The sequence below is a fragment of the Coptis chinensis genome, chromosome 3, assembly GCF_015680905.1.
Source record: "Coptis chinensis isolate HL-2020 chromosome 3, ASM1568090v1, whole genome shotgun sequence".
NCBI classification, from domain to species: Eukaryota; Viridiplantae; Streptophyta; class Magnoliopsida; order Ranunculales; family Ranunculaceae; genus Coptis; species Coptis chinensis.
Window position 1 is genome coordinate 103811770 of NC_141458.1, and position 11939 is coordinate 103823708.

The 11939-nt window shown below is 36.5% G+C and overlaps 1 protein-coding gene across 1 annotated transcript; it reads right to left on the reverse strand.

Annotated features, from left to right (window-relative positions):
- Nucleotides 1-9688: 9688 nt before the first annotated feature.
- On the reverse strand, nucleotides 9689-11535 carry LOC147512393 (luminal-binding protein 3-like). The gene is given in 4 exon segments (XM_086598721.1): nucleotides 9689-10455; nucleotides 10457-10763; nucleotides 11086-11318; nucleotides 11510-11535. Coding segments are annotated over 4 exon segments (777 nt in total). The 3' UTR covers nucleotides 9689-10244.
- Nucleotides 11536-11939: the final 404 nt, after the last annotated feature.

Sequence of the window (11939 nt, forward strand, 5' to 3'; positions counted from 1 at the left end):
TACTAAAAGAACTTCGAGATGGTGCTTTCTATATATCTTGGGAGGTATTGAAAGAAGACTCAGAGAAAGAACACTTAGAAGTTCAAGAATTGGTCGTGATTTTTTTCTCCGATTTGAAGATGAGTATATAAAGGAATCTCCTTATTTGAGGAGAGTCTCTCGCTGAAAGAAGACTTGTAGAAAGAATTCGAGAGTATGGGATACTTAGAAGTTCAAGAATTGCTCGCAGCTTTTTTCTCCTGATTTGAAGATTAGTATATAAAGGAATCTCTTTGTGCCTGTAATATTTATTATTATAGATTAGGAAACTAAATTAGGACTCTTCAAAAGAGAAACATAGTTAATTGGGACTCTTACTATTTAATTTTTTTTCTCACAGGTTGTTTCTCTTTTTTATCGACAGTTATTTCTCCCATTTTTTCTTAATCCTCCTGCCTTAATATTATGGAATATGGATGCTAAAGTGGCAAGAATACTTCCAGATGATCAGCCATGTCAAATTTTGAGTGGACATAAAAATCTTAAATGCTTGGAACGCTCAATTTACACGTTAATCATGCGTTATGGACTCTGCCATTAACGGCTTTATTATGCTATCTATATTTGTTGATCCTAGTTCTGCTCATTTAATCCTTCCTTCAATCTTAGTGTTCTTGTTCTCGCATTTATTCTACTTCCTTGCCTAATGACTAAGATTTGAGACAGCCCGATCTGCGGGATAAATATGCGCTCTAGGTTATCGAAAAAATGCCAAGAGTTTCCGACAATAGCTAACTAAAAGTAACGAAATCTATAAAGAAGAATAATGAGTCAGGAGAATAGGCTGACTCATGGTTATTTAAAAAGTATAGGGACGCCACCACTTTCCCATTTCGTGGGCCCTCTTTGTTGAAGGAGAAAGTTTTGACCACCATTAGTTTAGTAGAATCATCTTAACAAACCCTGCATCACCATTGTTCAAAAACTTGGGCTCATTCTCCAGCTCCTTTCCAAAATGCCTATCAATCTTTGTCAGGAACTCTGAAAATTTGACTGCAATGTGTGAAGTATGTAGTATTGCAGAGTAAAATAAATAAAATGCAAATACCTATGAGTGGAATAGGAGGATGAAGGCCATTACCTTTTTAAATAATGAAATAGAGCATGGAAAATGTTTGTACGTATTATCTATGATGGTCCAATATCACTAATTTTCAAAATCAAATTTACATAATAAGTAGAATGACACAGAACCTTAAGACTTTGAATCTGTCTACACAATAAACAAAACTGATAGGAAACATTACAATATGATCACCATTAGATAGACAATTCTTTGTTCAATTGAAAAAAAAAAACGTGCAATCCTGAAGACTTGCAACAAAAGTTTCTAAAGTCATTACATTTTCAACCAAAAAAAAACTGCTCCTGACATATTTCTGATTATTGCTGCTGCCAGAGGAACAACGCCTTTCAACCTTAAGCAAACTTAATATACCTTTGTTGTAGCTCTATATTACATTAAAACAAAATCTTACTGTTCTCACTTGTGTTCAAGAACATAGTTTCAATGAAAAGAGCAACAATACCACTCTTTTTATTAAAAACATTGAAGGTTCCTTCATGTCAAATGAGTTTAAGCTTCCCATGATATTTGAGCATTCTCAAGTCCTCCTTGTATAAGATCCCATAGGATTCCATGATTTGTAAGAATATTGCCTGAAATAAATTTCCATCCGTGTTCATCAACTATTCTCGCCAGTGGTAAAACACTTAAAAAATGCAAAATGAATCATTAATATTAGATTCAACCATTTCCTAAAGAAAAAAAAATGAATTTCTGGGCATCAAACTATGGCCAATTTCACATAGTGGGCAACCAGCTTTTTTGTTAACACTTTGTGCATCCAACTTTTCAATTTTAACAATGTGGTGATTCTAAATGGGTTTGCCATCCAAATTAACTTAATGAGTTACTTATGTGGACATTAACAAAAAAAAAAAAAAAAAAAAAATCCTAGTTTCGAGATATTTTTTTTTCTCAAACCAATCATAAAATTGTAAATAGTGAAATATACAAACACAAAACTAATAAGAGTTTTACTTGGATCTGACATACATTCTCAACAACTATTAAAATGGGTGTCATCCAATGACAACGCGATCGCATGTAAAACCTAATATAAAAAAAAAATGAATTAACCATGAAGAGATAAGAAAACAATGAAGACATCTTACTTGATAGAATAGGAAGACATGATAGGTTGATAGGCATGAATACATGGTGACAAAGAAGAGGTTGATCTTCCCAGAAAAATCAGACCAAGAAAACCCACCTCTTGAACTTAATTGATAACTCGTATAACAATCCTTTTTTCTACAAAAACCAAAATAATAAATCACTGAAACAACACAAAAAATGAAAATCATGATGAGATATATCATCAATTACAGTCATCATATCATTACAAAATCTTGAATCAAAGCTGTCAATAGTCCAAACTATTTTCGAATACAATGAGATTTCACACCTGGCAAATTTTTCCTCTTGTTAGTTCTTAAAGTTGTGATCAAGAGAGAAGATAAATGATGTTAGTTGAAACTCAGAACTAAATCTCTTCTTCAAACTGTGATGAAAATTTCGGGTGTGATGACGTTTCTTTTTTACTTATTTTTTTTTATAGAAGTGAGGAAGGTTTTGGACGGGGAAGAAAGGTTTTTTTTATGCGACGAAATTTTTTTTTTTTGTGAGGAAGGTTTTTCAATTTCGAGGAGGTTGTTTCTAAGTTTAGTAAGCAATAAACCAAACAGTAAATTAAACAATGTAGCAGTATAACCAAATTTCAAATGGTATTGGAGAAGAATATTAGACCTGTTACAAACCAAACAATAAATTAAACAACGTAGTAGTATAACCAAATTTCAAATGGTATTGGAGAAGAATATTAGACCTGTTACAGATCAAACAAACTATTTTCTAAAATCCATCAAAATAAACAGTGCTGCCGAGATATTTTTTCTCAAACACCGAGCAATGTGAAGATGGGAAGCTAGAGAGCCCCAAATACACCCGAATATAATAAAAACATGAATTCAGAAGTGTACTTTCATATAAAGAAAACACATACAAACTAAAATGGTGATTTTCATATAAAGAAGTACAAAGACCTACAAAAATAAAAATGAAATGAATGACATAAAGGCATACCTTCAAACACTTGGAGAATTGTCGATATGGTCCATAATCACCACTAATACCAAAATTGACAGTTTTAGGCATGCTTTCTTTTGGTGCATGAAGTGGGAGAACGAAAGTTACACTATTTCTCTTAGGACCTTGCATGCTCACCACTAAAAGGAGGAGGATTGGGTATAAAAGATATTCAAATTCAAAATTTTGCCTTGCTAGGCGTGCAAGAAAGCATGGGACCTGATTGAACCAACTTCACTATGGGCACGCCAGATGAAGATGAAATATTAACCTACTCAAGACTTTATGAGAGCAACAGTACATAGAAGTGCTTCAAAAAGCTGGAAACTCATCCATTACCTTCGAAAACTCATGGCCCTTGGTCTCAATTGGAAAGTAGGTGATGGTCTTTCTATTAGAGTCTGGTTGGATGCTTGGGTGCTTGGGACACCTTCACCTCTCCCTCTCTTAGATCAACCACATAACTGCAACCTTGATCGGGTTAGTGACTTCATCAACCCTCTTACCAGACAATGGCGATAGGATTTGGTCCGTGCATTTTGGCCATCAGACAGTATTTCTATTTCCTTAGATCTTGAACATGATCGTAGAATTTGGAGTCCGAACAAATATGGAATCTACACCGTCAAATCAGCATATAATAAGATGATGCACAGCCAGTGTGAATTTGATCATCTGCCACACTTACAATAAATGAAACAACAACAGCACATACCTTGTTTATACACTCATAGTGGTATGAGTGCTTGTATGAAAGCACCGTCAAGGTGTCTTCATCTTCATACTCCAACCAGCAAATAACACATTTGTATATTACAACCATAATATCATAATCACATAAAAATTGTCTACTACTGACAACTAAGGACACGTGTTGTGCTTACTGCTTAGCGCTACCATCCTGATTGCTTTGAGCCTTATACGTTACTGAAGGCAAAGAGGCTATTGTATCTGCAGAAAGTCCTCTGCTTTCAATGCCTATGGCCGGACTTGCTACATATATAGCTAATGACTCAAAAACCTAAAATCCACTTAAATAAATAATATATGTATATTGATAGCATTCACTGCTTATAAATATATATATACTTTGTTTGATGGGTTTATGTTTTTCTAATTTTTTTTGAAGTATTATTGTCCTAAATAACACAATGAAATGAAGAAAATAAGGGCCACATTTTGACATATACTTTATAGGGAATTGAAGAGATGAAGAAAACCTAGGAATTTGATTCCATAATAAGAACAAATTAAACCAAATAACAGGAGCTCTACTAATTGGAAATTGACCTCGTGAGTCATGACAGAGACGTAAACCTTGGGTAACAAATCTTTAACAATTCTGATATACTTGGAAAACGTTATATAACCACCCAACAAAGTGATTATCTTTAAAGCACAGATCTTAAGAGTTGTAAAACGATAATAATATATCTCTCAAGCAAAGTGATTATCTTACCTTGAGGAAGAACTTACCATGGGGAAGAACTTTATTTGGTGGGTGGTGAGGTTGAAGATCGAATGACACTGATCGAATAGGCATTGAGAGAGTGGGTAAGGCTAAGTTCAAATTAAAAGGTGGCACGCCCACGTGACATGAAACAATAATCATCTTTGTTGGAATAGTTGTATTTTCCAGAAATTATAAGCTGCTCGAAAATTTTCATGGAAATTCATTTGGAAATAGAAGATTACATTTTGTTGGACAGGAGTTGCATACATCACTAAATGAAATGAAAAACACAATCTAAGGAGGAACCTTGAATCCTGCCTGACATGAAAATATCCAAGTTCAAACTTAGTCGGGGTGCCATCCACATGACCTGAAACAGTAATTTATGTTAGAATAGCTATATTTGCTTTGGAAATGAGAAGTCGTCTAAAAATTTTACTTCAACTTCACTTGAAAATAGAAAATTAAATAATGTTGGACAGGGGTTCCATACATTTCTAAATTAGATGAAAAACGCAATCTAAAGAGGAACCTTGAACCCCTTTATATCTTGAAATTATTTTTTAAACAAATGGAGTAACATAGAATTATGTCTCTTTTGTTCTACCAATCCACAATTCAAAATAAAAATAAAAAAAAAAAAAACGTAATTCCTCAAATTCTCCATTTATCTTCATCAAGACTATCAATATATATTATCAATATAGATAAATCTCTCCATCGATATATTTATAGCTATCATATTTTATGATCTCGTGCAATACCGTATACTATTGATATAGGGAGTTGTAGTCTATCCTTTTAAGATGCTAATAAATCGGGTTTCACTTAAAGGATAAAAATGTCATTCTTACATCAATATGTTAATACCTTATGAGGTTTGGAGAATCATATGGTAATGGGAATACTAATTAGGAACATCCAGTAGATGGCACTCTAATTTATAATTACAAAGAACCTGATTATCAACAATGTTCAATACTCCCTCAATCCAATTAAACTAACCATCAGCTGAGTATATCTCATCGTGGTTCCAGCTACACGGCTACCATAATTGTTTCCAGCTCTCTTTCTAAGGATTTAGGCATGGTTGAGAAGAGTAGCACTTGGTAGCTATCCATTATAAAAAAAACTGAATAAAACAATCAATCTAAATGCACCGTTATATACCCCATTTGAAGCCTTATAATATATTACAACACTAATTGCTTATTATGTAATTTTTTTACTTTTTGAAAGCCATGCTAATAATGTGGCCTATGAGTGTCAAAGAAATTAAACAATCTACTAAAACTTGAGTCCAAATGCCAAAGTTTAACTATAAAAAAAAAAACACAATTAAAACACCAAAAGCAGCACCCAACTTTTAAATTGCATAGAAATAAAATTCTAAAAAGCTTCTAAGCAATAAGAACAATATGCTAAAACGTACAATACCTTCTATCAAATCAACTAATCCAACCAGAAGATTAACAATTATCTTTATCTAACACCCACATAGACGAAGAACCAAATGAAGTGTGGTGTCTTCCTTAATATTGTAGTCGCCCAAACTGGCATTGGAAGGCTCAAGCTACATCGCAGACCGTAGATGAGCCTTTTGCGACTTTATATGTATTCCCTCCCCGCTCTTCAATCATTTCTTTCACATTTTGAGCGGTATAAGATCCATCCACTCTGCAATTAATCAATTTACACGAAGGCACCCTAATGAATATTTGCATGTTTGTCACTCCCTCAAATTCAATGTCATCCCTTTGAAAAATGTAAGTCCGCTAAAGTCATATCATTCTCTAGCTCCACCTTGTCAAGCCAGAGTTTCTGTTTGCCAATTGGGATCTCCAACATGCTTACAATCAGGAACTTGACATTCAGAACCGTAAACCATCTTTATCTTTAAGACTAAAAGTTCTATTTTTTTCAGTAGTAATCGATATTAGCATTGTATCTCCCAAACGAAAGACTGCATAAATTGTTGACCCTCCCTCAATGTTATAACTTGCAATCGTTCACACTGATGATTGAACCATTCTTTATGTCATAATCAACAACCATTTGCTCATTCTGAAGCCAATCTCCCGCAACAGACTCTTCAGATTTACCATAGATATACCTTCCAGTTTTGAAAATTCAGTTCTCCACGTTTTTGGATTGTGTCGGACTTCTTCACCTCTCTATGCAATTTTAACCACAATACCTTTAATAACCATGCCAGAAATCAAAATACAATAAAATTAGTACTTTGCTTAAAAAGTCGTCCACACAAAATTTATAGAGTTGATCAAAGTTGAGGCTTGCAGTACAGAACCCCCCTGAAAGAGTAGTACGTAGTTACTGAGCTACTCCTGTGCGGTATCTTAAAGATTCCGTGTATCTTGTGATTCCCACTCCAAAACCTCATTAACATCCCCTCTTTATTTAATTTTACCCCGATCAACAACATTTATACGTTTTGCTAATAAATTCAGGAAGGACAACCCATAAACCAAAGAGAGATCCTCCATTCAAAAAACGGAAAGTTGAGCCAACTCAAGGTATGGGCATATGTCAGATTTTAATCTCTTGTAGAAAGTTGATATTATTGTCATGAAAGTAGATCTTCGATATATAGCTTAAATAGTTGATAATGATGTTCTTACTTACTTGATGTCTTTGCTTTTTCCCTTCTCCACCCATTGCCACCCCATCATATAGCTACTGCGAGTCTACCTAAGTCTGTGTTTAAGTCAACGATGTCTTCAACACATACTGGCAAGGGCAGATTCTCAGTCTCACCGGTACCATCTCCGCCAGAGAAGTCAAGGCCTTCAGAATCTCCCTTTCGCAATTCTTCAAAGGGTCAGATAATCGTGGAAGATGGTAATACTCCTCAAGTAAAAAGACATGAATAGGAATAGGAATAGGGTTTACATGAAAGGTTATTGCTGGTTCTTGAGTTTCTGAAATTGCATCAACGCAGTCTAGATCTTTTAGGAGGAGGATCTGGAACATATTTGGGATAACAGAACACTGATTTTCAATTTCAATGTATTGGAATATTTGTATGACTTGTCCAAGTACAGGGCAAAAGACTACTGGAGGGAGCAGTCCCTTATACCTGGAGTGCTTGGAAATAACCACTGGAAGCAGCAAGGTGGAGGGGGGTCAGCCCCAACTTGTTTCTCTAGCTCACATTGGCTCCACGTTTCAGAAGCAGAAATGGAATCCTACGATTATCATTAAGCAAACGCCACAATCTTAACAGTATAAGAAAAAATATGTGTCCTGTACAGAGATTTTAACTATGAACTGCTATTCCGATAGCAATGCACTTGAGACATAAAATTCACCAAACCTGGGAATCTTAGTATTGGAGCAGTGCTTGAGGCAGCAATGCAGTGCGGAGTTTCCTTCTCTGTCTGTTTCATTTACATCAATGTTGGTACTGAGAAGAAGCTTTACAACTTCTTCATCGCACACCTTAAACAATAGTTCAAACTGTTACTATCTCATCCAGACATTCACATTGCTCCTCATAATTTTGCCACCAAAATGCCATGTTTGATTTGTCTTCTCATCCTTAGTACCATTATTTTATGCTCCTTTGCTTAATTATTAAAATTCAGATAATACCTTAGGCCATTTTTCACTTCAGATGAATAAGTTAGGTGTCCCTCATTTTATGTCATTTACCACTTCTAAATTCCCAGATTAATTGTTAAATGAATAGGATAATCTTTGTTTCTGACAATCTAACATTAAGGTAATTGTCAAAATGACTTTTAATAATTACAACCTTCCTATGTATATTTATATTTGCTACATATATAAATATACATATATTTATATACTTGATATCATGGCGCCACCTCTTACAGCCATGATAGCTTAGCAGTGGCCACTTTTGGAGCAATGGAAAATGGTGTATTCGTTTCCTGTTCAGCTGGAAATGGAGGGCCAGATCCAATTACTCTCATGAATGTGTCTCCATGGATCACCACAGTCGGAGCCAGCACAATGGATAGAGATTTCCCATCTGTTGTGAAGCTAGGGAGTAGAAGAACATTGTCGGATGTTTCACTCTACAGAGGCCGGATCAATCTATCAACACAGAGGTAATACCCGTTAGTGTATTTGGGTACCAACTCGAGCAGCCCTGACCCAACCTCCATGTGTCTTGAGGGAGCCATGGATCCAGCTGTTGTGACTGGGAAGATTGTGATATGTGACAGAGGCATCACTCCGAGAGTACATAAAGGGCAGGTAGTGAAGGATGCAGGGGGAGTGGGCATGATATTGGCCAACACTGCTGAAAATGGAGAGGAGCTGGTTGCAGATAGCCATCTTTTACCAGCAATAGCAGTTGGAGCAACGGCAGGAAAAATGATTAAGCAGTACGCCCTGACCAACCCACGACCAACAGCAACTCTAGCTTTCTTGGGGACGAAGTTGGGCATTCGGCCTTCGCCTATAGTAGCAGCATTCTCATCGAGAGGACCCAACTTCCTGACGTTAGAAATTCTGAAGCCCGATCTTGTTGCACCTGGTGTGAAGTGTGAACATCCTTGCTGCTTGGACGGAGAAAATAGGGCCATCCGGTCTGCCAACAGATCACAGGAAAGTGAAGTTTAACATCTTGTCAGGAACGTCTATGTCATGTCCTCATGTTAGTGGTGTTGCATTTTAGACCAAAACTTGAAGCCTCAAGGGGTGTGCGGTGGTGTGCCTGTAGTTGAAATCGTATGAACAATCCAGACATTTAGCTGTTGAACATTCTCACGCTATGGCCCATGGTACTGCCTGGTGAAAGATGTGGTTCTTTTTCCAGCACAGACGAAGGATAAAATCACTGGTCCCTTGGAGGCTTGGACCAGCTGACTCTAATGTTGATTTATAAGAGGGGTTCTGTAAGTTTACATTAGTGCTCTCACTTGAAAAACTTGGCTGTACCTTATCCACAGCTTTTTTGGATCTTTGACGATAACACAAAGTGTCAAACTACAAAGTACACAGCCAATCTTTCTTTCTCCCTTTTTTTCTAACTGAACCCAAAAACAGTTGCAGAATCAGAAACACAAAACTACTGAGATGTCTGTAACATCTTCCATCCCATCCTATAAATACAATCTTTCTTCTTCACATTCCAACCAGTTCATTACAATATATTACAATATAAAACATTAACATTTACATTTAATTAATTGCCGAAGTTAAGTTCATACTAAAACAGTTGAAGATTTTCAGAGGAACTCTCTCTACTTCACTATTAACACTTGTGACTCATCTACCGAAACAAAAAATGTATAAACGAACTAAGATACATTCTCCGGCATCTTGCCTGGCAGATTCATTACAGCACCCCTTCATTTTCCTTTGCAATTTTTCTGTCGAAGCTGCGTCGCTAATCAGCATTGTTTTCCTAGCATTGTCGTCGTGCAGATTTATTCTTCTTCCCTAAACAGATGCATGATCTTCCCATTGCTCTGTTGTAACATACTGAGGGTAAGCCTTCTTGGCCTCTTCAAGCTCAGCCAAGACTTGTGATGCATCAGTACATCCGAACATGGGGAGCTTCTCTTCTTTCAGTCTCTTTTTGACATTTAAAGAAATTGAAATTATCGTCTATAGCTCGTCGTGAGAATCATCATCTTCTCCTTCTCCTGATCCAACACCTACAGCCCCACCAGATCTCTGGTAAACAGCAGTGACGATTGGGTTGCATACAGCTTCTACCTCCTTGAGCTTCTCATCATAATCATCCTTTTCAGCAGACTGGTTTTCATCAAGCCACTTGAGAGCCTCCTTGACAGCAGTCTCAATCTTTTCCTTCTCCAGATTCAAGCTTGTCTGCAAGCTTGTCCTTGTCGTTGATTTGGTTCTTCATGTTGTAGATATAAGTCTCCAAACTGTTTCGGGCATCAATCTTTTCCTTGACTTTCTTATCTTCCTCCGCAAATTCCTCTGCTTCTTGAACCATACGGTCAATCTCCTCCTGACTCAGACGACCCTTGTCGTTGGTGATGGTAATTTTCTCTGATTTGACACCGGCCTTGTCCTCAGCCTTAATGTTCAGGACACCATTGGCATCAACCTCAAATGTCACTTCAATCTGTGGAGTTCCCCTGTTCAAATGAAAGGAAACTATTATTAGGTCATCACAGTAACTAAAGAAGTATATTCTTTAGTATTGATTAAAAATGACTAAATAAAGGACCAATCCGCCTAACACATAGGAGAGAAGATACCAAAATGAAGGTCAATCAAACAATCACTAATTCACTATAGTCCAAGTGAAGTTCTTACAGATAGATATTCATTTGAATACTTCGTGCAAGAGGTGAAAAACTAAATACAGGTAAGCAAGTTCAATTCTCTTGGAATCCAAAGTAGAATTTCAGAATCTAAGATATGAATCCACTATAACAGATACTACATCGTAATAGGCAGTTAATACATGACATACCTAGAACTTTTGAAGCAGTGAGACGTTGGGTGGGATCAGTACAGAGCATTCCAGTGATCAAGTCCTTGGCGGATGCAGATATGTGATCAGATGGAAACTGCAAATTGGCAGCCTTGATAGAATCGAAAATCCTCAACTTAGTCTTCCCCAAAATGGTGGCATCCCATTGAGAAGAATGTAAAGAATAACCCCAAAGACCTCGCACATCGCCAGCTTGGTCAGAGTAGCCCCGCCTAATACCTCAGGGGCTATATAAAATGGACTTCCAACTGTCCCCTGTAGACTTTTCCCTGTTCATAAAAAAAACCAAATTGTTTACACCCCCACTACGCCTATTATAAGTTCGGGTTGATTCGGTTCCCCCGCATGCATAGTATTGTGATTAAACTTGATAAAGGGTTTTTTGCAGCTATCCTGCTCTTACTCTAAGCATACCTCGGCGTCTGCCATCGTGTACTTGTCTATCTTGCTCTTGTTTTAAGTGGAACCCAAAGTGCTGCCACTGTACATGGCCGTCTTGCTCATGTTCTAGTTGTTGTCGGTTTTATCAGAAAAACAAAATTGGAGGAAAGTTCACTGGGTAATAGATAATGAAAACTACGTGTAGTTCTTATTTGTAGTTAAAAAGACCAATATGAAGCACACAAATCAGCAAAAAAATAGATATGAGTTTTGATGATTTACAATCACTTAAGATAAATAAAAGATCCAAGCCTTGTAACTTATAAAACAATTGTCCGGCTCCAACTCAAGGAAATCACCAAAGGCATTAAGCATAACAGTTGACAATTGCAAAAAAAATGGCACCCATATAAATTCCTCCATCCGTTACCATGTTATGTTTCATCTCGATG